This window comes from Solanum pennellii, chromosome 9, assembly GCF_001406875.1.
Source record: "Solanum pennellii chromosome 9, SPENNV200".
Lineage (NCBI taxonomy): Eukaryota > Viridiplantae > Streptophyta > Magnoliopsida > Solanales > Solanaceae > Solanum > Solanum pennellii.
Window position 1 is genome coordinate 3,185,088 of NC_028645.1, and position 27,777 is coordinate 3,212,864.

At 31.5% G+C, this 27,777-nt stretch overlaps 4 protein-coding genes and 1 pseudogene across 8 annotated transcripts; 2 read left to right on the forward strand and 3 right to left on the reverse strand.

Annotated features, from left to right (window-relative positions):
* Positions 1–717: 717 nt before the first annotated feature.
* Positions 718–2,231, forward strand: LOC107030700 (protein LITTLE ZIPPER 3). 5 transcript variants are annotated; one of them, XM_015231964.2, is made up of 2 exons: positions 718–806; positions 1,632–2,231. In XM_015231964.2, the coding sequence occupies exon 2, from the start codon at positions 1,636–1,638 to the stop codon at positions 1,903–1,905; it is 270 nt and encodes an 89-aa protein (XP_015087450.1). In that variant the 5' UTR covers positions 718–806; positions 1,632–1,635; the 3' UTR covers positions 1,906–2,231. The 5 variants fall into 5 exon arrangements, with proteins under 5 accessions (XP_015087450.1, XP_015087453.1, XP_015087451.1 ...); XM_015231967.2 differs by lacking the exon at positions 718–806 and adding an exon at positions 829–882; XM_015231965.2 differs by lacking the exon at positions 718–806 and adding an exon at positions 888–970.
* A 5,706-nt stretch (positions 2,232–7,937) lies between these two features.
* Positions 7,938–15,351, reverse strand: LOC107029701 (CAAX prenyl protease 2). Its single transcript, XM_015231140.2, has 8 exons — positions 15,027–15,351; positions 14,168–14,224; positions 13,809–14,021; positions 12,555–12,666; positions 11,449–11,517; positions 10,139–10,201; positions 9,182–9,259; positions 7,938–8,282 (listed from the first exon to the last, which is right to left on the reverse strand). Exons 1-8 carry the CDS (start codon positions 15,318–15,320, stop codon positions 8,149–8,151), a joined length of 1,020 nt encoding a protein of 339 aa, XP_015086626.1. The 5' UTR covers positions 15,321–15,351; the 3' UTR covers positions 7,938–8,148.
* Positions 15,352–16,074: 723 nt separating this feature from the next.
* Positions 16,075–20,973, forward strand: LOC107030905. The gene is made up of 5 exons (XM_015232119.2): positions 16,075–16,271; positions 18,335–18,964; positions 19,025–19,575; positions 19,697–20,307; positions 20,388–20,973. Exons 2-5 carry the CDS (start codon positions 18,342–18,344, stop codon positions 20,832–20,834), a joined length of 2,232 nt encoding a protein of 743 aa, XP_015087605.2. The 5' UTR covers positions 16,075–16,271; positions 18,335–18,341; the 3' UTR covers positions 20,835–20,973.
* A 903-nt stretch (positions 20,974–21,876) lies between these two features.
* LOC107030891 lies at positions 21,877–26,003 on the reverse strand (annotated as a pseudogene).
* Positions 26,004–26,222: 219 nt separating this feature from the next.
* LOC114073877 lies at positions 26,223–26,878 on the reverse strand. Its single transcript, XM_027919590.1, has one exon. It carries the CDS (start codon positions 26,804–26,806, stop codon positions 26,327–26,329), a length of 480 nt encoding a protein of 159 aa, XP_027775391.1. The 5' UTR covers positions 26,807–26,878; the 3' UTR covers positions 26,223–26,326.
* Between the last annotated feature and the right edge of the window lie 899 nt (positions 26,879–27,777).

A 27,777-nucleotide genomic window follows, 5' to 3' on the forward strand; every position in this document is an offset into this window, starting at 1 on the left:
AACACTATAATCATCATCATAGTAGAATGGAACAAGGTTAAATCCTTTCCTATATATGGATAATATCTCAATTTAAGTTTATATACATCGATAATATCAGTAAATTTTAATAAATATTTTAATATATATTTTATTAAAATTTAAAATAATCATTATTCATAACAGATTTAGAGTTCAACGTACGAGTTATACATGAGAGCAAAAATAACATTTAACGATCACTTCTAATCTTATCACCATAAAATAGTCATTTTCAAAATAAAATTTCAAGAATGTCACTGAGTTTTACATGTATAATTCAAAATCCAAAAGAAAAAATTTCGATTACAGAACTCGAAAAATGACTTAGTTATAACAAGGAAACTCAATAACTCTTCTAAACCTTATGCAACTTACAAATTCATCTGTTTTAATTTATTTTTCTGATTTTAATTTGATATAATATGAAAATAAAAAGTAAAATTAAATCTTACGATTATAAACTAAAAATTACGTAAAATGTGACATGTTAAACTTAAAGTTATCGTAATAATTCATAAATTTCAAATTCTGAATGCGTGAATCCGTAATCATTACACCATAGTAGAATGAAAGAAGGTGGTTTGAAGTCCTTGCCTATAGATACAACAACTATACAATTATATACAAGCCGCCTTCCATGCNTAAACTTTTTCCACTATATATATCTCTTGTTTTTACTGCCCAAGAAGTATAAGTTGTTGTTTGTTGTAAGTGATAAACTCACCAAACAAAATCTTCTTTCTTCTTCTAGCTACTATACTTCTTGTTCTATAACTAACCAAAAGGTAATCTTTTTTGAAAAAATCAAGAATCCACCCCACCCCCTCACCCTCAACCCCCACCCCACAACCACAAAAATTGGTACAATTTTTTTCTCTTTTAAAGTTTACAACTTTTGAAAACTTTCTTATTCCTTTTGTCTCCTCACATAAACTAAAATTGTCAAAAGGTTATGTTTATATGTCTTCTTCAAACTTTTTTTTATTTTTAATTTCATTGCATGTTCAACTTGGGAATATATTAAATTTCCCCCTTTTTTTTTGTGTGTGTAAATAAGAAGTTTGTCTCTTGTTATATACTTTATATATTCTTGTCTTCCAAGTGAGGTAAACAAGAATAAATAATAAGAAAAAAAAAGTACCAATTCTTGAAAGTGTGAAGATTTGTAGATTTTGTTTTTCCTTATTCTATTTGCTTTTTTTGTTGTTAATTTTTTATTTTTCTAAATTTTTGATCATTTGTTTTTCTTTGAAATTGTAATGATTTCTCCTACTATACTTTCTTTTACACATTCTCATTAATTCCCTCCCTATGCATATCATCATTTCCTTTCCCTTTTTTCCCCCATTTTTCTCAAACTCTTCTTTGTAGGTAAATCACAAATGCTAAGTGCATTCACTAGTTTTTATAACTTTGTTATAACATGTTAGTTAAGTAACATGTACTCAAATTCCTTAATATTACATTAATATTAGATGTGCACTTTTTTTGAAGCATTCGATACAATGTCAAATTCTTCAAAAATGCACTATTTTTATTTTTCATTCGTCATACATTTTTTCAAGACTCCGAACAACATACTCATGATTTTTTATTTTTAATTTTTGCAGGAAAATGGACAGAATTAACTCAAAGCTCTACTTGCAAAATTGCTACATAATGGCTGAAAATGAAAGGCTAAGGAAAAAGGCAGAGTTATTGAATCAAGAAAATCAACAACTTTTAAGTGAACTAAAACATAGGTTATCACAAGCTGGTCCTAGCAACAACAACAATAATAATAACAACAACAATGGTGGAGGAAAAAACAATTCAATTCCTGATCTTAATCTCACAAATTGTTCTTCATCCAAGAATGCTTCATCAAAATCCAAGAAAAAGTGAAAACAATAAAAAATTATTTGAAGGGGTCCAATCTAGTCATTGAACTAATATTATGTTACTTTTTTTTTTTTAATTTTATTTTGGAGGGTGTTAAATATTATTAGTATTATAGTAAGGGGGTCAAAAAAAGTAGGAAGTTATGGTTGTTGGTGTTTTTTTTTTAAAGTTATATAGGTTTAGAGGAATTAAGGAATATATGGTTTTTTTGTCTATGTTTAAATATTTTGTTTTAGTATGTGGGGTTAGTTCTGTTTTGGAGCTAAGAAGTTGTAAGCAAATCTATTAGCTATATATAAAAGAAATATAAAATATGGTTCCTTTATATATTTTCTCTCTTTAATTATCCTTTTTTGTTTCATTTTATTGTGCTTAAATTTAAAATTCTGTTTCGAGATATATTTGTTATGGCAAAAATTTAAATTTTGTGAGTAAAAGAAATATTTTTTCGAAAATCGACCCAACACTAGTATTTAGCCACTTTAAAGTATGCCGAAGACAAATTTTTAAAGTTTTATGTTCAAACAGATGTTCAAAGATTATTCGGATTCAAAAATCTACTATCAAAGCTAACAATTAATTTTTTTTTCTTACTAAAAAAGAGTGATGATACTGGCCAATTGTAATTGATTAACTGCAATTCTTAGTGTTTGTCTTTTAATTAAAAAAATGTAGGAATAAATAATGTTAGCATAAGATGAAAGAAACAAAAATGTGATCTTTTGATTCACAACATATTATTTTGCATAATTTACTTGAAATAGAAATATAATGAATGAATTTTAAAATTAATTTTAAAAAAACAGAGGCCTTTTATCCTAATTTTAAAGATTTATCCTAACATTATAAATCAATTATCAAAAGAGTGATAGTTGATATTAATCCTTTTGTTTGTAGTTAATAAAGAGTAATTTCCTCATTTATCAACTATTTTCTATAAATTAGTGGTGGTTTTCCAGTTGGTAGGAGTTGATATTTTTTTTTAATGATAAGGGATGATAATTTGTTTATTAGATCATGGTTTACACTTCAATTTTTGCAACGACTGTAAAATTAGAGGTGTTTCTCAAGTTAGTAGGATATCAGATAGAGTTCGAGATTTTCAAACAATAAGAAATGATAATTTACATATAAGGTCATGGTTCACGCTTCTCCAACAACTGTAAATTAGAGGTGGTAACCAAATTAGTTGGAGACGAGGTATAGTGGTCCACGAACCAATTGCTACAATGCATATAAATTGAAGGTGGTTCCAAGTTAGTAGGAGTCAGAGATATGTTGGAAAGTTTCGAAACGAGTAAAGGATGGTAATTTATGTATAAGGTCATGATCCGCGTTCTAATTACTACAACTTAAAATTAGAGGTGGTTTCTAAGTTAGTAGGAGACGAGGTAAAATGAAAATTTCGAATGTCAAGGTATGGTGATTTATATATAAGGTCATAATTCACGTTCTAATTGCTGAACATTTATAAATTGAAGGTGGTTTAGGAGATGAGGTAGAGTTGGAAAGTTTTTGAATGATAAATAGTGGTGATTTTTATATAAGGACATGATTTACGCTCCAATCGTTGCAATAACTATAAATTTGAGATGGTTTTTGAAAAGTTTTTGAACGATCAAGGGATAGTAATTTATATAATATAGTAATACAATATAATTTTTTATTTAATTTTTAAGAAAAAAATAATAAAAAAAGAATGTTGGCAAATCAAAGAGATTCTGTGAGTTGAAAAAGGATCTAATCAGAAGAAACGTCATACAAAAGATTTATTTTTGTATACCATATGTTATAAAGTCAATGAGCATTTTAGTACCTTCTTTTTATTATTATTATTGTTATTAATATTATATATAACTAAGATAGAAGGGCCCCACCATAACCCTTTTAGATATGACATGGCGTCTTGTCATTTGCTGATGCTATCCAAGTCATATTGACCATCCCCTAATAGCAGTCGAAAATTGTGTCACATAAATTGAAACTAATTCAACACAAATAAAGTAGAGTACTAAATCGCAATCGCTTACACTATGTTTGAATTATTGTTATCCATTGTATTGTATTGTATCGTTACTATACTTACGATGTTTGTTTTGATTGTTACTTAAAATGTATTGTATTGTTACTATACTTACGATGTTTGTTTTGATTGTTACTTAAAATGTATTGTATTGTATTGTTAAGTTTCGTTGTTACGTAATAATGAAAACTCCTATTTTATGGACAACCAATTTGGTGTGTTCCCATTGTTTCTTAATTTCCTTTTCCAATTATATATTCAAAATACTATTTTAGCCTTTATCTTAATTATTTAAATGTAATCAAACCTCCTACCCTAGAATAATTAGGATATTTTAGTAAATTTATAAATTACAATACAGTATGATAAGATCAAATCAAACAATTAAAATGTTATTAAACAACAACAAACAATACAGTCTAACCAAACATTGTATCTACCATACCATACAATACATTATGAAACAATGGGTAACAATGATCCAAATAAAGTGTTAATGAAAATTTCATATTGGCCATTGTTGTATTTAATTATTATTATGATTTTACAATTTTTATTTAACAATCACGTAAAAAGAAATATTTATGATATTTGGTAGGAAATGATTTATCTTCAGAGTAAGACTCATCAATTTGAATTTGAAATACTCAGTTTTAGTTATTTAAATTTTACACTTGTATCAAGTATCATTTTACCTTTAAAATAGGGCTTTTTGGCATCAATTCAAATTATTTGAATCCCCTTTTCTTAATTTTTTAAAACGTGTTTATTATACAAGTGTCGGAGAACCTTAATGGAACATTGCATATAAGAACTAAACAAAGAGATGTTTATATGGGAATCTTAATTTATCTTTAACTCACAATAAGCAAATGATCACGCTAACATGCGGAGTTAAGTAAAAGTTTGTGGGTTTAAAAGAATCCAATATTTTTTTTTATAAATACTGTAATTATAGTAAATAAATAAATAAATATATATATATACATAATACTCATTAACCTTAATCGGAACAAACATGAGATTTTATAGCTTGTATATACATAACTAAAGGAGGTGGCATGCTTTAATTGATTAAATTATCTACATAATGTGCACTTGAGAGTTGAGTCACACATTTTATATTTTAATTTAATTCGAACCAAAAGATGTTTAACAGAAACATTTTTATTATGTGTTCAACTGTTGAATTAAAACAGAAAAAATTGTATAGTTAGATATACTTCACTATCATATATACTATTATTGTTTATACTTTTAAAATAGTACGTATTTTACCATTAACGAAGAATTTCCTACCATTTATTGAAAAAAATATATTTAGATACATGTATTTTTACTATTAGATACATAAAAATAGGGAGAGGAGCAAGATATGGGAAGGGAGGCAAGCGAGATTCATATGTATTTCACATACATGCGAATCACAGTAGATACACACTCAATACTTTTAAAAGAATTGGATTACCAATGAATAAATTTTATAGCTAAAAACATAATTCGTTGCTACTCTCACTTACCACATATTTTCATTAGCTAGGAGCAATATAACGACAAACCATCGACGAAGTTTATAGCTAATTTCAGTATTTTCTTAGTAGTGATTAGGTACATGTATTTGTATATATGTTATGTGATTTGCATATATCTGAAATATTCGATACATGAGAGAGTCAGAAGCGTGGTGAAATGGAGACGAGCAAGATTTGTTATGTACCCCAAATATATATCCGCTTGAATACAATTTATCTAGAACAAATTATATCTAATTTTAATTTCATGTATTTGAGAAATATTTATTTAAAATATATAAGACATCAAAGTTCGGTAAGATACATATTATTTCAAACTAAGTGTATCTAAATAAACATATTTTGAGTGTCTAAATATTTTTTAATGATACAGTTAATTAAGAGAAATTTGATGTATTAAGTCAATAATTAAATACTGTGTATTACAAACCTAAATTCATTTATTATTTCATTAAGTGCAATAAAACAAGAACTCTACATTTCAACACCATTTCCCCATACAATTAATTAAATATGAAACCAAAGGAAATGATTATTTTTTTTGGAAGTATACCTAAATATACATATTTTTGACCTTTTATCTCCCCTAGTCAATTTTCTTCATTTCTTATCCAAGAGATTTTCAAATTATGTTGATCTTTATTCATCATCATCATCATTTTCTGAATATATCTAGGATTTTGCAGGTCACTTCATTGAAATATATCATAATTTTTTTAATTTTTAATTTTACAGAACAAGTCAAACTAGAAGCTAATAAATACAGAAGCACATAGGCTATGATGACTGTAAAACAAAAAATGTCCTTATTATATATACAGACATACAATTGGCCAAATCTTCCAATAAATAATTAATTATCCATTCCCATCACTCAGAAATGATGGCAAATTTCAATTTATATTTTTACTTTTTTTTCTTATTTAATATATTTGAATTTTTCTAATTTTTTTTATTTATTGTATAGTTGTGAAAACTTAGGTCATCTTTGGTTGAGAAAATCTTGGTCATCAGAAACTATATCTAAAAGGCATCATTTCTTTCTCCTAAAACCATCTTTTTTCAAACAACAAAAAAAAATGAAGAGTCGTTCAAAAATAACCACGATCTTTCACGAGATAGGAACATAGTGAAATCTACGAGCACTTTGTTCTCCCCATATTCCACCCGCGTATATTGAATATGTTGTTGTTTTAGTCTATGTTAGGGTTGCGTATTAGTCGGTTCAGTTAGGTTTTAAAGTTTATCGATTTGGTTATTGATTATCAATTTGTAGAGGTGCTAAACCGTTATTAAGATACTGGCTTATGGGTTATTGGTTTATCGATTTTGATCATTATTGGTTCAGTTATCGATTTAACCGTTAAGATTTTGACCAAAAAAAATAATTGAAAACCACTTAAAAACAAGGTGACAAACCAAATAAACCATGCATATGAGTTCCAAGTTACATCTTACTCAAAAGCAAACATTTGTACATTGTAGAATAACCAAGTGTTTGAGACAATCAGGTTATCGGTTAACCCGTCAAACCGTTAAAAATTGATAACCCGATGATAAAAAAAATCAAAACCGTTATCAAGCCACTAAATCAATAATCCAATACTGACAAACCAATAACTTTTTTTCTGTTTGAATTATCAATTTCGATTTGTTTTGAACAGCCCTATCTTGTATACACGCATACATATCTTTTTTCAGCTCAAAGAAAATATATTAATTATCTATGGATTAAAATGCTATTAATCCTAATTTATTCCAAAGTGATATCACTGCAAATTTCTTACTCATAAAGAGAAGAATATTTATGTGTTTTATTTGAATCGAAAATATCTCAAAAATATTTTTTTATTTTTATGAGATGAAAGGATAACAGTTATGCACACCCTACATTTTCTAAACTCTACATTTTCTAAACGCCACTTATTATAACCGAATATGTTATTGTTATAGTCTTTTACACGCATACGTATACCTAATAATTAATGAAAGGGAAACATATATTTTTCTTCTTTCAATTTATGAGTACTCATTGATTATTTTGTTGAATGAATTTTCATTGGTATGGGGCGATCTTGTTAAAAAGTCAAGCTTGAAATTAAGTACGTATTTCTCCATCACTTCAAACATGTCCTTCCTCCTCCCAAAATTTTCCAATATTAATAATTATATTTTTATAATCATGATATCTGAATCAATTAACACGCATCTTCATTAATCAATTTCATACTCAAACAAATGAAAGAACCCATCTTGAAATTCGACTAAATTCGAATTCACGTTGAGAGGTAAAACCTAACAAAGGTGACTTGTAGTCCATTCACACTCCCCATCTTGAAATACACCAGTCTTTACACCTCTAGTGTCTACGCTAGCTTATATGCACCTCGACTATTACGCTGGATTTCTGTTACTCCTTACTAGCACAAATTCGAGGTAACTCCACCCTTCTTTTAACTAAATTAAAAACAAACTATATATCAAGCAAATGTCTCAAACTAGATTGATGATGAACTTCCTTAAAGATTTTCATAGGACAAAATAATATGCTTGCTAAACAAAAGGTCTAAACGAAAAAATAAAATACGAATACAATCGAAAATGAAAATAAATTTCCATCTTACTAATGTTACATATTGGATTAAGGTGTTCTTTTTTTAGCCTTGATAAATCTTCTAGGAGTTGAGAAACTTAGCTCCAACTACAATATCTATGCCAACACATGCAATTATCTGTTGTTGCATTGTACAAATGAGGACTGGTGAGTGGAAAAAGAAACCAGATGAAACCTAGCAACCCAGCTACAGATGCCACTGTTACCATTCCTAACCACCATAAAAGAGGAAAAACAAAAATTATCATTAGTATGTTCAAGGAAAGTAGGCCAAAATCTAAAAATTGTTATCTGATGGAGGGAAATTCGGGTCCGAGTCAATATGTGTGCATCTCAACTATTTTATCGGGTAACTGCTACCTCCCACCATCACAAGCATCGGGTAATGCAGATGGAAAATAATCGGGCTAGGACTGATATGTAACTTAACATGCTTGGTTTGGTGATAAAGATGCTAGAGACCTCGAAGGACATCTGTCAGAAGTTCTACCACCCGGGGGCACAACTACGGGTTTCCTAAGAGGGGGTGGGGTCAGTTGAACACTCTTCGGAAATTATATTGTATATATAACTCAAATATTGTTTGTAAGTAAATACTAAATATTTAGCATTCTTGAACATACTTGGGGAAATTCCTGGCTTCGCCGTAGATAACACCTATTGAAGGAATTTTAGGAATGAAGTGGCATATATGCATATTCATGCATTTTAGTTAAATGTAGAAAATTATTCTTCATAAAACTTCTTTTCTTAATGCAATCTATTATATTATCTCGAAGTCTGCATAAAACTTCTATTCTTAAAAGAGACAACTGTTGTATTTGTATGATTGATGCCACACGCGTAATTATATTATCTCATCTACTATGAGCAAAATCCTAATTTGAAGTCATACTGTAACCTTACCAAACGCACTCGGATGAATCAAAGGAATACGAACTTAGTGAAACTCCATAGCTGATTCCCATATACATCGACGTTTTTAACCTGACTTACTATACAGTCTACACGTTACATTTACACTAGCATCATGCATGAGCACCTTCTACCCTTCCCATTCCCAAACCCTTTATAGACAGTTGAATTCAGCTAGTGAAAAGAATGACATACCTGTCCTCCGTGAAAATATTACAGGTATGCCAAAATAGTTGCAAAAAATATGAGCAACTAGTGGAGCGGTAAGATGCCCTGCAGTAAATATATGTATAGATAATTATATAAAAGATAGACCAAAAATAGAACGAGGAGAAAACTCATTGCCAAGGGCTGCTATTGTGACAAAATAGAGATTCATCACATGCTAAATTGGTACTCAATGCTGTCAAACTTGGTACATTGGAGATCAAATTAAGACACGGAAATTTACATTCACAAGGAAACAAACAAGAAAAATTGTAAAACTAGAGTTTAAGCACTTCAAAGAAACAATTCTTCAGACGTTAGCAGATTAAGCAAATCTAAGCACTAAAAATTTGGATTGAGCACATTAACCTCCACTCATCCTCCATCAACTGACAGCAGCCCCTCTCTCCCTACTGCACGTGCAGAGCCTCAAGTAGTGAACTGGTATTTGTTGTACTTCCTTTGGGGGAGGAGGGGAGGAACTAACAATCTTAAAGGGATTTCCAAACATTTTCCAAAAGACAAACTATTGAGGTACAAAGAGGAGATTCACAAACGTTTGTGTGTGTGTGTGTGGGGGGGGGGGGGCATTGCACCCTCTAGTCTCCACCCTCTTCTGAATTCACCCAGTAGTGGAGCGTGGAGCCTCAGAGAAGAAGTTTGAAACAGTAATGGAGGGACCATAGTTCAAAATATTTCAAGCCTTAATTTCTTATTCAGGGTCAAGAAATTCTAGAACAAAAAGTAATAGGATGCTAACAAGTACTCAAAAAAACTACAGTCTCAAGCCAAAGATATGCTAAGCTACACCGCATTCTTAAAAGTTCTTAAAAAAGTCGTCTCCACCCCAAACCCCACAGATAAAAGAAGAGATTAAAAGAATATTGGATAAAGGGAGAAAGAAGATTTTCCATATGACTAAAGCAGAGTGTAAGCATCGCTAACCTGTCCGAACAAAGAGAAATGAAGCATAGGATCCAAAGATGACTGTGTAGCCGACCTGGAAGCCTGAAAACATAAAAGTCATGTCTGAATGCAAACTAAAATATCACTTTGACCTATGGTGCGAAAATGCAAAGCTGCTTAATCCATCCAAATATATGGAGAAAGAAAGAAATTGTAGATGTTAAGGTAGAATCTCAACTTCAACCTACACTCTTAAGGCCAGTTGCTAAGCTTGATTATTCAGTTGGCATTTTTATTCCCCTGTAAACAGTGTTGACAATTTTCTGGATTTTATTAGCTCCCTGACTCTATCATAGATACTTTCTGGAGCTAACTTTTTGTTATCTTTTGTAGTTGTGCATCCTCTTGATGCCTTTATCAATGACTATTACTTCTCTGATCTCTCCCCTAAGTGGTTAAAGGTTTGGAAAAATGATATGAGCCAGCTTCTCTCTGGTGATCCATCTGCTTGAGCTTTGCCCATACATTTCGAGGTGCGTAGCATAATTCGACATATTCAAAACAGAGTGGATTTGCTGATCAATATGCAACTGAAGAAGCCCAGTTTTGTAAGATACCATCAGTCACATTCAGTAGCCCTTTCTTTGACTTCAAATTTTGTGACCAACAATGAAGCACGTTTTTGATCCGATAGGCTAGGTGGCTTAGTTCTATGTTGATCACCTATGATAATTACTCACAGAAAACTAAAAAGAAAGACGGAAAGCGTCTGAGTGGCCGGGAAGGCAGAAGAAAAATTAACCAAAGTAGGTAGAAGGATTCAGAGACAAGAAGGAGAACATGACTTGGAATTTCCAGGGAGTAGAAGTAAGCCGTAAGGGGAACATTTTCATATAATTCTTGCAAAATTTGGACCGTCTTCCTTGTGAACTGAAAAGCTTTATTAACTCAAACTTTGATGCTATATTAACATATTATAATTGTTTGGGAGTGCCATGTCATGTATGCAACTTTGATGCTATTTTAACATATTATAGTTGTTTGGGAGTGCCATGCCATGTATGCATGCAAGCTGAATATCACTATGCCCCATGTGATAAAAATGCAAAATTGCTCAACCAGTCCAAATAAATAGAGAAAGAACGTAGAAAACTGATAGGCTTTATCCATGCTCAAGATTTGATGCAGTTGCTCCCACTACAATATAATACTTTTCCAGGAGTTGCTCACTCTAATAGAAACTCAAACATAAATCCCATGGTACTTGTCCCAGTGAAAACATCATATAATGGTCCATTCATATTAGACTTCTGATGTAGAAACATTACATGTGGAGAAAAAGATCATACCTACAACCGTAAGAGCTTTGAGCCAGCTGCCGCTTCGTTGAGCATACTCTAACAAGTGATTTAAATGAGCTGCAAGCAGATAACAAATAGTTGCTCAGGATGAGGTAATGAAAAAGAAAACTATCCATAGTTTCAATCGAAGTAGCACGTTTCCTCTTTAAGTCTAAAAGTTAGCAAATATAGAACAAACAAGGAATTTCCCTACCGGTCTCTAGCACATTTCATCTTTAAGTCCAAAAGTTGACAAATATAAAAGAAATAAGGAATTTCCGGACCATTATTACTGCAATATTATCAGTTTCAGTTCACTGACAGCATGTTTTAAACAATAATAGTAGTTCTAATGCCAAACATAGTTGCGGAAGTACTTTTTTCAGGTTTTTGTGAATGAGTTCCTCAATTTACTAAAATCGATCAGTCAAAAAGTTACAGAAGTCATTATGGGCATTGTAGATACTTTGATCTCAAGACCGATATTAGCTAATACAATACCTCTCTGTTACTCATTACTTGGAAACTATTCACATGTATTTCTGTTATATTCATTGTTAGTTCTGAATACTCCATGTGCACTTGCTTCAGTTAAAATTCACCTGATTAATCACCTAACTGAATTCTTTGAGTAAGATACTATTTAATTTCACTAAATACATGAATTTTACAGTTTTAACTAATGTTTTAGAGTCTCTCTGTTTCATAGGATCAATCTATCAATTATCATAGTGATGTAATTTCCTAATTTTATGAAAATATATTTCCATTGTCTATGTCGAATAGTGTATGCGCAGTCGCATTGTCCATGCAAAAATAGGAGAGTAGCTTAGCTTGTGTTCGTTCCAATTATATCTATGTCACACCTGAGTGAGCCAGTTAGTCACTATCGAGATCAGATCACAGGACCATAACAACTAGAATGCAAAAGCTTTTAGTGTCTTTCTTAGCAGGAAATATGATTACAACTTATAAGCATAAAAACTGATTAGACATGTAACATTACCAAGAAAATTCAATATCTTGAACTCTTAAATCCTAAATATATATTCAAGTCAAACTCATATTTCTTGAAAGTTTTATCTGGATATGAAATTCTTATAGCTTGTACTTACCTAAACTGAAAAATATAGGACAGAGAAACACCACTGTATAGGTGTTGAATCCTCCACAAAGAAGCAAAGGTATCATACAGGCTCTAAATACCAGCTCTTCTGTAAGTGGGGCCTGTTAAAAAGGACATTTTCCAAACAAGATTTAAGTACAAAACATATTTTCACGTTTAGAAATCATAGCTTCTAGAGATTTTTCTTTCACATGAATAAGGAGAAAATGCACACCATGTAATTTCTTTTTTGAAAGAAACATAAGGTTTACTTCAACATGTTGCAGCAAATTGGAAATATCTTCATAGAGAGAACCTCAAGTATCCCCAACTCCAATATGATAACCCACTCAGGCTTTATCTTTGCCAAAGACGCTAGTGTAAATCAGATAAACCAAAAGAAACTTGATGGAGTACATAATATTTGCTTCAAAGAGATTAATAACAAGAAGACTTTGATCTTTCCCTCCAAAGTCGCCTGCTTTGGATGGATGGCAGCACATGAAGCATGTCTTATGCAAAGAAGAGCATTTTAGCTTGTGTTGATGGTGTTATTTGTGCAAAGAACAATAAATCATCTTCTATTACACTGCAAATTTGTATGTGAGTTTGGTGCATGTTTCTTAACTTGTATGGGATTCAAAGGGCCATGCCAGCAAGTGTGGAACAACTGCAAAGCAGTTGATAAAGTCAGAGAATAAAGAAAGTATTTAGAGGACTGTTCCATTTATCATATTCTGGAATGTTCGGCTCGAGAGGAACAAAAGATGTTTTGAAAGGAAGCGACCTCTTTGCTGTTGAAGTATAGATGCATTCATAGCATAAAAAATGGCGCAATGCTGAATTTTCGAATGTTCTTGATGTATTTATGGACTCCATACAGCATTAGCGGATTCCTATCTAGTTTGGTTGTACTCTCTCTCAGTAAGTTCCTGATACTGAGTTTATTATTAATGATACATTACTCATCAAAAAAAAGAAAGAAACAGAAGACTTGTTATATTTCTAGTTTGAAGTTGTCATATTACTTAACATACGAAAACACATCTGTATATATACCAAATATGCAGGGAGATGGTGGCATGAAAGCTATTACAAAAGTGAGTTAGTAATAACAGAAGTTTGAGGGTATTATTGATCTCGTAACCACGAAATAGAAGGATTCAAGTAAATCTTGATCATAATACAAAGATCTGATAGCCAAGAGCACTAACAAGGTGAACAGAGAAGGTAACCAGCTTAATATTCTAGTAAGGTTACTCACCACAATAAAATTACGCCATGCTGAAATATCAGACGCCATTGAAGAGATCGATTCAATAAATTCATGAACAACATTTTTAATACTGTCAACTGACAAGCTTCTTCCATTTCCCCCATCTTCTTGGCCCGAGTCTAGCAACAATAACATCTTGAGGATGAAGGTGCCAGCGTACATTAAGGAAGTCAATGTAAGAGGAAAGACGACAGCTTGCCACTGTTTTAAACATAAAATTGCATTTCAGCAATCAGTCACCCTTTCTCAATCTGCGAGTCATAAAAGAGCAGAACTTGATAACAACCACATGCAAAGCATTGTCGCATGCAAAAAAAAACTAATCCAGCACAGATATGATTACTTACGATATGATCCAATCTGATGCCATAAACACCTGAAAGGTGAGACTTACCCCACTGAATCTGAAAGATTGAAAAATTGTATTAGACTGAGAATACAAGAGGAAGTTACTAGTAAAATAAACTTTGCAGAGAAGCTCCAAAACCAATAATTCGTTCATAGATGAATGTAAAACTAATATAAGTCCTTGCTTCCAGCAAATGGTTTATCTCCCGTTTGCCATAGATTTTGAAGTTGAAACTTCAAACTTAAAAAATGAGTTTTCGAAGTGATTTTTACAATTTGGAGTTGTGTTTGGATTTGCATTTTACTTGGAAAAAGTTTGAAGTTTTGTCCGAGGAAGTCGCGAAAACAAAAAAAAAACTGGTGTGACCCATTCTTTGGGACTTCAAAATATTTAAAGATCAGATTTTGATCATGCCAAACAGATATCAAATAAATTTTCAAAAACAACTCTCAAAATCAATGTCCAAATGCTAGCTAAGTATTTTGTATAAGAGGTAGCATATGAGATGATACATATTCTAACTGAGAATTAAAATGGAAATATACACATACATACAAAGAGAATCAGAATGCTCAGAGGAGACATCATGCTCCTACTTTAGCATCATTTAACACTTCGCTTTGCTAAACTAAATAAGCTAGATTTCTCATATGGTCACTCAATTAATAGTTCTAAAAAACCGAAAAATCCAGAACAAGCATGAGTTTCTGAGATAATAATTATTAGTTGTATTAACAAAATTACTCCGATCCTGTAACATAGCAACACAGAAAACGATATATTGAGCAACAGCAAAAAAAAAATCAATTAAAGGTCAGAAAATGCTATAAAATTAGTACATGATGAAGGAATCTTACAGGGAGGAGAAGAGAGCAAGCAATAAGTGAGGTAACAGATGAAATTGCAGCGCATATGAACCGTCGAATCAAATACGATTGAAACGAATCTGGCGGCGGTAATCGGAGAATCAACGTCGGAGCATATAAGATCGCAACATACAAAATTGCCATCGCAGTGCACGCAATCACTGCAAGCGATTTCGACACATCACCTCCGCCGTCTCCGCCGCCGATGACGGAGTCGCCGGTGAATGCTACTTCCATCGTCGCCGGATTTTCAGACGGATTTATTAGCAAATAATAATAATACATACAATTACAACACAAATTCGTTAAACAAAAATACTGCTAAATAGTTTTATATTTTTGCTTTGATAGAAGAAATTAGTATTTTTATTTTTGCATGGGTAGTTTCGTCAATTACAACGAACCGCTAGAATATAACTTATAAGTTTGATTTTCGATTTAATCTATACGTAACTTAGATCATTATTATATCGAAACTAGTATAATAAAAATAACATATCCCTTTAAATTTTTTTATCTAAAACTCATATGAAAAAATATTAAAATATAGAGTAAGATTTTATAGGCTAGATAAACATTAAATTGGTTTATGAAAATGAGAATTATACGAGGAAATTATTAAGCTCGAGTCTAGTATTATCTAACAAGATGATTTTTTTAAGAGCTATAGTTACACAATTTTTTAAAATAAAAACAAAATCTAAATATTGATCTAAAGAAAAGAAACAATATTACAAATAAACTCAGTATAATTCTATAAGTGATAAAATAATAATCCTATAAGTTACGTATGAAAATTATACGTGATGCATACATAACCTTACTCGTACGTTGTGAAAGTAAACAGATTATTTCCGATGACCCTCGGATCAACGAGTTCAAGAAAGGACATAATGGGTAAACCGGCCCAAATTCTCAACCCCAATAGCCCATACATAATAGGGAAAATAACTTGTGTGTCTACTTTTTAAAAAATAATTACCATATTTGTCAGTATTATTTTTTTAACCATAAATGTCAATTTAACTGAATATTCAACTTCATATTTTTTCTCTCGCCTCAAAATTTTCCCACGCCCGCAATTGCAATTTTTTTTCTCTCTCGCGACTGCAATTTTTTCTTCTCTCTCGCGACTGCAATTTTTTCTTCTCTCTCGCGACTGCAATTTTTTCTCTCTCTCGTGATTGCAATTTTTTTCCGGCGACTTCAATTTTCTCTCGCCATTGCAATTTAAAGGTTAGTGTTGAGTAAGATCTGTTAGTTTAGGTTACTTGCACTGCATTCTGCGATTTTTGTTGGTCTCCTTTGCACTTAACTGATCCTTTAATGTGAGCTTGCAATTGTGGTCTTGAAAGTGCCCAGATCGTTACGCCTTTCTTCTTTTTGTGTGGATTTATGTTGAGATTTCGTTTGATTTATGTTTACGTTACTTGTGTGCCTTTTTGTTTGATGATTTATGTTGAGATTTCGTTTGATTCAAGTTCATGTGAGTGTCTGGTATTCAGTTCTCTTCTCTAATAAGTATGATCTCTTGTTAACATCTGTGTAATACAACTTTAATTCAGGTTTAAGTCACTTTTTAGCATTTGTATAATACAACTTCAATTCAGTTTTAGTTCACTTGTTAGCATCCGTGTAATACAACTTTAATTCAGGTTTAATTCACTTGTTAGCATCTGTGTAATACAACTTTAATTCAGGTTTAATTCACTTTTTAGCATTTGTGTAATACAACTTCAATTTAGTTTTAGTTCACTTGTTAGCATTTGTGTAATACAACTTCAATTCAGTTTTAATTCACTTGTTAGCATCCGTGTAATACAACTTTAATTCTGGTTTAATTCACTTGTTAACATCTGTGTAATACAACTTTAATTCAAGTTTAATTCACTTGTTAGCATATGTGTAATTCAACTTCAATTCAGTTTTATTTTACTTGTTAGCATCTGTGTAATACAACTTTAATTCAGGTTTAATTCACTTTTTAACATTTGTGTAATACAACTTCAATTTAGTTTTAGTTCACTTGTTAGCATCTGTGTAATACAACTTCAATTCAGTTTTAATTCACTTGTTAGCATCCGTGTAATACAACTTTAATTCTGATTTAATTCACTTGTTAACATCTGTGTAATACAACTTTAATTCAAGTTTAATTCACTTGTTAGCATATGTGTAATTCAACTTCAATTCAGTTTTATTTTACTTGTTAGCATCTGTGTAATACAACTTTAATTCAGGTTTAATTCACTTTTTAGCATTTGTGTAATACATCATCAATTTAGTTTTAGTTCACTTGTTAGCATCTGTGTAATACAATTTTAATTCAAGTTTAATTCACTTGTTAGCATCCGTGTAATACAACTTTAATTCAAGTTTAATTCACTTGTTAGCATATGTGTAATACAACTTCAATTCAGTTTTAGTTCACTTGTTAGCATCTGTGTAGTACAACTTTAATTCAGGTTTAATTCACTTGTTAGCATATGTGTAATTCAACTTCAATTCAGTTTTAGTTCACTTGTTAGCATCTGTGTAATACAATTTTAATTCAAGTTTAATTCACTTGTTAGCATTTGTGTAATACAACTTTAATTCATGTTTAATTCACTTGTTAGCATTTGTGTAATACAACTTCAATTCAATTTTAGTTCACTTGTTAGCATCCGTGTAATACAACTTTAATTCAGGTTTAATTCACTTGTTAGCATTTGTGTAATACAGCTTTAATTCATGTTTTAGTTCACTTGTTAGCATTGTGTAATACAATTTTAATTCATGTTTAATTCACTTGTTAGCATTTGTGTAGTACAGATTTAATTCATGTTTAATTCACTTGTTAGCATTTGTGTAATACAACTTCAATTCAGTTTTAGTTCACTTGTTAGCATCCGTGTAATACAACTTTAATTCTGATTTAATTCACTTGTTAACATCTGTGTAATACAACTTTAATTCAAGTTTAATTCACTTGTTAGCATATGTGTAATTCAACTTCAATTCAGTTTTAATTCACTTGTTAGCATCTGTGTAATACAACTTTAATTCAGGTTTAATTCACTTGTTAGCATATGTGTAATTCAACTTCAATTCAGTTTTAATTCACTTGTTAGCATCTGTGTAATACAACTTCTTTTCATGTTTGATTCACTTGTTAGCATTTGTGTGATAAATTTTTAATTTAGATTTTATTAAGATTTAATTCAGTTGTTAGCAAAGTGATGCTCTTCTAGCAGATTAATCTATATGTCTCTCTCTAGTCTTTTAATAATAGTAATACACTCTTTAATGATGTGCAGAAAAAATATGACTAATATAGCGGTGATGCTTTACTTCAATGGACGATGGGATCCTAGCAACAAATATATTAACTACTTGGCAGATGGTGTGTTGATACACACAGAGTCAACGTTTGCCACCCTCGTTTCTGTAATTGCTACTCAATTGTCAATAGACACATCAACAAGTAAAGTTGAAATCAGATATAAAATTGATGAAAGGTCTCCTCCAATTCAAATTCATAATGATATGGGGGTAAAGGTATATCTTGAAACTAAAAAGGAACATCGAGATATGACAAGATACCCTTTATGTGTCACAACAACTGAACCAGTCAACTTGGAGACTAATGCTGCACTCATTCCACTTTTGTGTTCAGACACTTCAGGAGATATGAGGGTTATACACAATTCATACTTCTCTAATACATTTAATGGTATTGATGAAGCAATAGGGTTAATTGGATTCGGATCATGTGAGGAAGTTGATGAGCTAGAAGAATTAGCACCAGGCATCATTATTAATCCCAATCACTCTTTATTTGAAAAAGATCAGGTGTATAAGAATAAATATGTCCTCACTAGTGCACTAAAAAGACATTCCATTCTTAATCATTTTCAATTCAAGACAACAAGATCAAGCGCAATAAGGTAAGACCTAAATTCAAGTCACTTTAAATTATTAATTGTGTATTAATATTTTTTCTACAGCTATTCGATACAGTGCCTAGGAGAAAGCTGCAGTTGGAGTTTACGAGCTTCAAGCTTGAACAAATCTGAAATGTTCAAGATTAGAGAATTTGAAAGCGAACACACTTGTTTGTTGCTACATAATTCATTATCGGAAAGGCTAGCAACTAAGAGTGTTGTTGGGAGTATTATTGTGGGTAAATATGCTGAACCAGATGCTAATTACACACCAAAAGACATACAACGTGACATGTTAGCTGAATATGGTGTGCGACTCACATATATGCAAGCTTGGAGAGCTAAAGAAGCAGCTCTTGAATTAATCCGGGGTGATCCAATTCAATCATATGCAAAGTTGCCAAGCTACTTTCACATACTAGAGGCGACTTACCCTGGTTCTCATATAAGATTTCACAAATCAGAGGATGACCGTTTTTTATATGCGTTTGTAGCTTTGTTCACCTCGATAAAAGGATGGGAATATTGTAGACCAATTGTAGTTGTTGATGGAACTTTCTTAAAAGGAGCATACAAAGGGACACTGCTAACCGCTAATACCTTAGATGCAGCAGGTCAGACTTTCGAATATGATACTGTTTTTTATATTGAATTTTTGAACTATGTATTAAAATTGAATTATGATTGCAGTAAAAATGTATTAAAATTGTATTAAAAAAAGTGTACATGGTGCAGGGAGTATATTGCCACTTGCTTATGCTATTGTCGATTCAGAGAATGATTCATCTTGGAGGTGGTTTTTTGAGCAATTCAGAGATGCATTTGGTCAAAGACCAGAGATGTGTATCGTTTCCGATAGGCATGCAAGCATTATTAAGGCAGTTTCAACAGTTTATGATGAAGTACCTCATTTTGCATGTATGTGGCACTTACTGCAAAACATAATGAAAAATTTCAGAAGAAGTCAACAAAGGGTCACTGAGTTGTTCTACTCTATGGCAAAAACATACACCATGACAGAATTTAATCAATGTATGACAATGGTTGAGAAGATAGATAAGAGGATCAAAGATTACTTGTTGAACATTGGATACAACAAATGGTCGCGTGTGCATGCTGAAGTAAACAGAACTTGGATGATGACATCAAATATAGCAGAATCAGTCAATTCACGAACAAGACATGCCAAAGTTCTTACAGTCTTGCAACTCTTGGAATTCATGAGACAACTTGTACAGAAATGGAATAACAATAACAGATCAAAGGCGACATTTTCAGGTTTTCACCTTGGAAAAAAGTATGAAAATATATTGCGGCGCAATAAAACTGCATCAGAGAAATTAAAGGTATGCCTAATCTGTTTGCTAGTATTTTTTCTTCGGATTCATATCTAACATCTCTCTTGAATATATATTTTTTTTCATAGGTTGTAGAGACAAATAAATATGTGTATACCGTACTTGATGGTATTACACAATTCACAGTATGTCTTCACCAACGTACATGCACATGTGGGAGATTTCAATTGGATGAGTTACCATGTCCACATGCTTTGGCCGTTTTAACAATAAAACACACTGGTTATGAGAAATATTGTTCGGCTTACTATACAAGAAAAAATTTATTGTTGACATATCAATTTCAAATGGATCCCCTGCCAAATGAAAGTACATGGAACACACCAACACATGTTCTTGAAGATATTGTACTTCCACCTCATGGAAAGAGACCTCCGGGAAGGCCAAAAAATAAAAGACATACTCAACTGAGAGAAGATGGATTCAAGAAGGCGAAAATTACATGCAGCAATTGTGGACAACATGATCACAACAGGAAGACTTGCAAAAATGTCAGGCCTTATGATCAAGAATAAAAAAATAATTTGTTTAGTAGTTTGTTTTAGAAGCTCATTGACTCTACGAATTTGGATCATGTTCGGTTATATGGTTTATATTTTTAGTTCCGCAATCTCGTGTTATTCAGTTTAATAGAATGCTTTCTTAGTTGTGCAATCTCATGTTATTCAGTTTACTGGAATGTTTCTATGTGTATAGTTACATTTTATATGATATATAGATGAAATGATATAGTTTACTGGAATAACTCAGTTGAGCTTGAGGCTTGGAAATGTCTTGCTGAGTATATTTGTCAGGTTGGGGAATTTGGGTGATGCTTGGTATGTTTTTGGTTTGTTAGTATTTTTGTAATATAGCTTTAATTCAAAGTTTAATTCACTTGTTAGTATTTGTGTAATACAACTTTAGCTTAGGTTTAATTCAGGTTTAATTCAATTGTTACATAGATTTAATTCAAGTTTAATTCAGGTTTAATTCAATTGTTACCATTTGTGTAGTATAGATTTAATTCAAGTTTAATTCAGGTTTAATTCACTTGTGGAAATTTTAAGATTAATGTCTTGTTCTAATTCTATAAAGAAAAATAGGATTTCAAAAAAATAAATAGTATCGATTCGTAACACAGAAGTTCATATATTTGCAACCAAAAAAAATACATGATTTTTTTTATAGTTTTCACAACTTATTGAGGTTTCATGTTTACCTCGAAAATTACAATTTTTTACTACTCAAATTACATATTCAAATAAAACTATAACTTTAAATCAACCTAATTACAATTTTTTACTACCATTTCCTGCCAGTTTTACATGAGCATTCATAGTGTCATTCAAACAGAAGTATGAGGAGCATTGACTTCTTTAAACTCAATCATGCATACTTCCAGCAAGCTGGATAGACATGGGCAACGACTTGTTGCTCCCAAACAAACTAACATATGTAGCATTCCAACTGCAAAGACAAAATTCCTTAGAGGAAGTACAAACAGAAAGGATCAATAAGGACACAAAGAAGGAACAACTTCAAATAGAAGACTTACATATAAACAACACAGTTAGGTATATAATATCAAGACTTACAAAATAGACCAATACAATTTTTCATAGCCATAGTAACTACAAATTGTTTTACATTATATAGTTTTCATAGTCATACTAACTAATATAACTATATTCCTTTATCTAACTGGTCTTTCGTCTTCACTTTGAAGGTCACTCGCTTGCTTCCTTCTTGCATATTCCCATAATATAGCTCCAAATCTCTTTCGGACAATGTCTGCCTTTACTTGTTGATTTAGAATATGTTGGCCATTACTTACAAACTCCGCAAATGCAGCAACGAAAACTCCACAATCCCTACAAAATTCAATATAAAATTATTATCAAAAAATCAATTTAATAATTAAAAAAAAACACATATTTGATAATACTTACAGCGAATCCTCATTTTGTCTGGGAACATCTTTAGTTATGAAATGAAACTCAATTTTCTCGAACTCATTTATCTCACTGTATTTTGGTGTTGACTTCAATTCAGGACGCTTATCATAGAACTTAACCACACTTAGATAATATGGTAAAACAACCGAAAGCATCTCAACAATATTTTTTACCTCTAAATTCACCCCACCCCTAGCCGGAAATGAATCATACACCTCCAATGACCTTTGCCCAATATCAAACACCACAAAAATCCAGTGACGATTCTCTTTAATGTTTAGTGGAATAAGAACAAAATCCACTTTATCCCACGAGGTACTTGCCAACAAACGACGTCCACTGATATACCGGGCAATATCATCAGAATCTAAAACTTTAAAATTTTTCTTATCCTCATGAGCATCACAAAGTTTAAAGAAAGAATTGGTAATCTTTGTCTTGAAAACACAATCAGTCGTCGTAAAACGAACATTACTGTTGGTTTCATATTTTCCTTTCTTTCTTAGGTAATAGAAAATGATATCAATATGCTGCTGAAAAAAAAAAACTTATGAAACAGAACAGTGATAGAACAGTGCAGAAATTTCAACTCAAAGTTAAGGGAAAACTCTGTTTTCGCCCCAAGTGTGGCTCATTCATCACATATTGGTGAAACAGAACAGTGATAGAACTTATGAAGATGTTCAATTTCTACCAGAAAAAAACTTAGAGACAACAGTAACTTACTGAAGCTGACATATTTTATATAATATTCTAGCTCATGTATATGCATATATGTGGATTCTTAATGATACAATGAACCTCAAAAGAAAAGAATTGAAGCTAAAATGACAAGAACTTGATTACAAGTTTCATCCTTTTCACAATATCCTGAGCTTTTGTCCCTCTTGAAAGACAGAGACAAAGGGAACAAGAAAAGAAAGAAAAATGTCTTGCAAGCTATAGAATTACAATGTCACACAACTAAAGAGCTTGAATAGATGAAAAATACAATCTATCTACACAACTAAACAGAAAGAATTTTAGTTGAGACAAAGGCAAACTCAAGATTAAGAAACAGAACGAATCAAAGAAATATTAACGTCCAACTAAAATTTATATAACAAACCTCATCACACCATTGTTGTCCAGAATGTGCCAATTTGAAAAACCAGAGTCTTTCATCTATCGTACAGATACCCAATTCAAATGCTGGATGGATAACATTAAGAGCATCTGTATAAGGTTTCTTTCCCCTATCAAAACAGAACAAAAATTAAAAAATACTCAAAACCGAGACAGGAACAACTAAAAAAGAGGCAAATACGAAACTAAAAAAGAGGTACAGAGCGTTCCACAAGTTGAATTAAGCTTGTATATATTATGAATTAGGAAAATTATCCCAAAAACATCAAAATAAATTACCTCTTTTTTATACCCGTATAAAGCCACTTAGTGAATGAATCGATCAAATCAGATTCATCATCTCCTCCGCTTGCATATAAAAAAGGATGTTTTGTCTCAAAAACCTGACGTGTAACACATAAAGTTCCTCCAGATTCAAAATGTTGTGTGAAGGGAGATGTTATTAACTTTCCTGGATTTTTCTTTCTGCTACGTTTCTTTGGTGACACTTTCTTTTTGTTTTAATCAACTTGGGCTCTTTTTTTTAGATAAGATTCTTCAGTCCTATTGATATGAGAAAGATCTTTATCAAGTAAAATAAAGTCATCAAAAGTATGCAAAGGTTTTTGACAATCCTCTGTTGCATCTGCATATAATAGATATATTGATTAATTTACAATAAACAGATGCAACACTTATTTATGTTGGTTTTTTTTACTACATTACCATCAGGTTTCGCCCCAACTGTATTCACATCAGCAGCCTCTTGGACTGTAAGCAAAATAAATATTTTAATAATGTTATCAAAATAAATCGAAAGAAGTTTAGTTGAAGTTAAGAAAATGAATACCATTTTTATCAGCAACAACCTCTGACAGAACTTTTTCAATAGCAATTCCTGCAACATCTTCATCTGTACATAACAAGAACATTAAATAAACAGAATTGAATTAAAATATATGAAATATGTAATATATTTGTATAAAATCCTTCATTACCTATTTTACTTGATACTCTTTCAAGATTTTCAACATCAGCAAATCTAACTGTAGCTTTAAGCACTTGAGATTCTTCATTTTGATTTGATCCCATAACATGAGCATCGTTCCCTCTCGATTCATTTACAGATGCATTAACAAGGGGAGAAAATGCTGTATATGTAATTAACATATTATAAAAAAAAACATATCAAAGTTAACTGAAAAATGAAATATCGAATTCGTGTCATTTATAGATTAACTGGAAGAAAATACTAAACTATATATTAAAATTATATTATGAATATAACAGAAATTTACTGAAAATATAAACGAACCTCCATTAAAATCTAATCCACCTGAAAATGTCTCGCCAGCATGCTTCTTAGATGGTTCCTTAACTTCTCGAATAACAGAGCTGCTACCACCACTCTTAGCAAACAGCAAAGAAATATCCTCCAATAATTGTTTGTTTGAGTTCACCACAAATTCTTTGATTTGATTGAATCCTAAATCAATCTTCTCTTCAAGCGCTTTGTTATTTTCATTCACCTAATAGATATTAAATCATAACGAAATATTAAAAAAATAACAGTTTTAAAATAAAAAGCCTAAAGTTTAGTTTGTGTATACTTTTACAAGCTCTTTTCTCAATTCTATGACTTCATTGGTCAAAATGTCTAGACCATGATTTGATCCTTTAGGCTCCAATTTCAAAATTTCAGCATGGTAATCACGAGTTTCAGGAAGCCTGAATTTGGATACTTCATCTTCACTGGCCACTATGTTCTCAAACTGAAAAACCAAATACACAAAATAACATTAGATATAGTAACTTGAGTTCAAATAAACAATGTAATAAAATGTATTAACTTTGTACAAATACCTTGTTTTTTGTAGGCATGAAGAGACATTTCTCAATATATTTTAACCATGGACTTTCTGCAATTGTCTTCCAATTCAAGATTCTTGGAATAGAATCAGCAACACGAATAGCTATATCTTCATCAACCTTTGAACAACACTCAAATATCCAAATTTGAAGAGCAAGAGGCAAGCCACCAATTCTATAGTACTTATGTGTTGACTTAAGCTCATGCCTCACAGAATCAGACAACTTTTTGTAGACATCTAAACCCCACGGATATGAATTGAATTTTCCACTTTCCACAAGGTAAAAATCTCTATTGCTAATTTGGTATTCGTTGTCCTCATATGAAAATAAAAAATCATTAATGAAGTATAGAACAGCCAATGAAACAGCCGAGTCATCATCTATGAATTTTTTAGCTAAAAACAGTGCACGTAGATGACTCTTTGGAACTGTGATTTTTTCCGGAAAATAACTACTCATCAAACTACATCTAGAATTGGGAACATTGATAGATGTGCCATCACCAACACAATTTAAGCCCGTAACTATCCCAAATTCTCTAAGACCAAAAAATAACTTTTTGTTATTTATTTCAATAGCAAACACATCATCCGGTGTGTGTTTTAACTCTCTATTTATAAGACAATGAATAAGTTGTAGTTGTGTGCTCGATTTTGGAAGGTCAAGAAAGTACCCAAAACATGTATTCCTAAACATCTCAAGTTGTTTATCAGATAAAGATAGTTTGATTTGTTCAATGACACTATGATTAGTGTAACATGACCACCTACTCGAAATACACACAACATCAGGATGTTTCCAGAATTTACGATCCTGCATATGCATTAAACATGAATTAAAAATGTGTTACTACATACTAAAGATGAATGAAGATGAATTTCACATACTATGTGTCGAAGAAAGGTAGTAATCAGTTGAATAAAAGATGAATTAAAGTTGAAATAAAGTTGAATTAAAGTTCAATTAAAGTTCAATTAAAGTTGAATTAAAGTTGAATTAAAGTTGAATGAAAGTTGAATTAAAGATAATTTCACATACTACATCTAAAAAACAAGCAGCAATCAACATACAACCCATTGCTAAACAACAAATAACTAAGAAGTACTAGCACATACCGGATATCTACTCTCTGGTAGAATGACACTTTTGGGTAAACGATTTCGTGTTTTTCCATCATTCACCGGCCTTTTCTTCTCCAATCCATCTTTATTTTTCAAACTTTTTGACTGAAATTGAGGAGGTAAATCCTCAAAATCATCATCACTGTCAACGATTTTCTTCGATGTAGATGCCAAAGTAACACATATTTTTTTCGATTTCTTCATTGTTTTAACCTCTTTAACTCGTTTTTTACCTTTCTTTTGCTTCTTGTTTTCTTCCTCATTGTTCTTCTCCTCATTGTTCTTCTCCTCATTGTTCTTCTCCCCTGATATTTGTGAGATACCCAAACTAAAACTTGGAATTTCATCCATAGAATTAGAAGACGAAACTTGAAGCTTCTTTCGATTTCTTCGATAAACTTTTGGATTCGAAGCCCTCACTAGACGCGGACTTCTTCTAAGACCTTCTTCCATTAAAATTCGTACAGAAAAATGGAGAAAAAAACAAACAAAAACCCTAATTTTTGACGAGGAGAAGAAGAAAGAAAAAAAAGAGCGAGAAAGGATAAAACGATAATTTGTTTTACTTTGTTTAAAATTTGTATAAAAAAGGAATAAATGGGTTTTAAAAATGTTTTAAGTTAATATAGCTAAAAGTTGACAAAAATGGTAATAAATAAAAAGTGTACTTAAATTGGTAATTATAAAATAAAAGGTCTTTGTTTATGTAATTTTTCCATTAATTAATATTTATTATTTATTAGATGATTTAAAATAAAAGGGAAATCAGATTTTTTTACCATTTAATAATAACCTTATTTGACCAAGTCCTAAATTAGACTCCTAAGCCTAATAAAACTCTTACTCTCTCACGTCTATCTCACTTTCACGTTCAATCTCTCTGCTCCCATTCAAGTTTCTCTCTGAAAAATAACATTCAAGAACAGAAAATTTACCATGGTTCTTCACACTTGAAGAACTTACACGAAAATATAAGAAAAACAAACGTTAATCAATCACGTAGGCAAAGAGAAGGTTTTCCGTCGAGTGGGGTGTTAAGCTTTTGGTGTTGGACATGTGTTTGGAGAAGTTTATAGAGCAGAAAGCGAGGTTTGAACGTCAAAAAGGTACGGGTTCTCTTCTCTCTTGTTCCCTTTCCCAAGAGACCCCTAAGGTTCAGTAAATTCAATCCGAAAACTAGGGTTGTTCCCCATTGCATGTCCCTTTCACTAGATCCCAATGATTCTTAGATTGGATATGTTTGTTGGTAGATATTAGGCGTGTGTTGTGTTTTCTTGATGAATATGTTCATGTATGTGTGTTTGAAATTGTATGAAGGATCACCTATGCTATCCGAAACTATGTGTACGTGTGTGCAATGTTAACCATGACTATGTGCCTCGGGTTTAAGGCTCTAAAATGTGATGTTAGTTCTTTGTATTTCA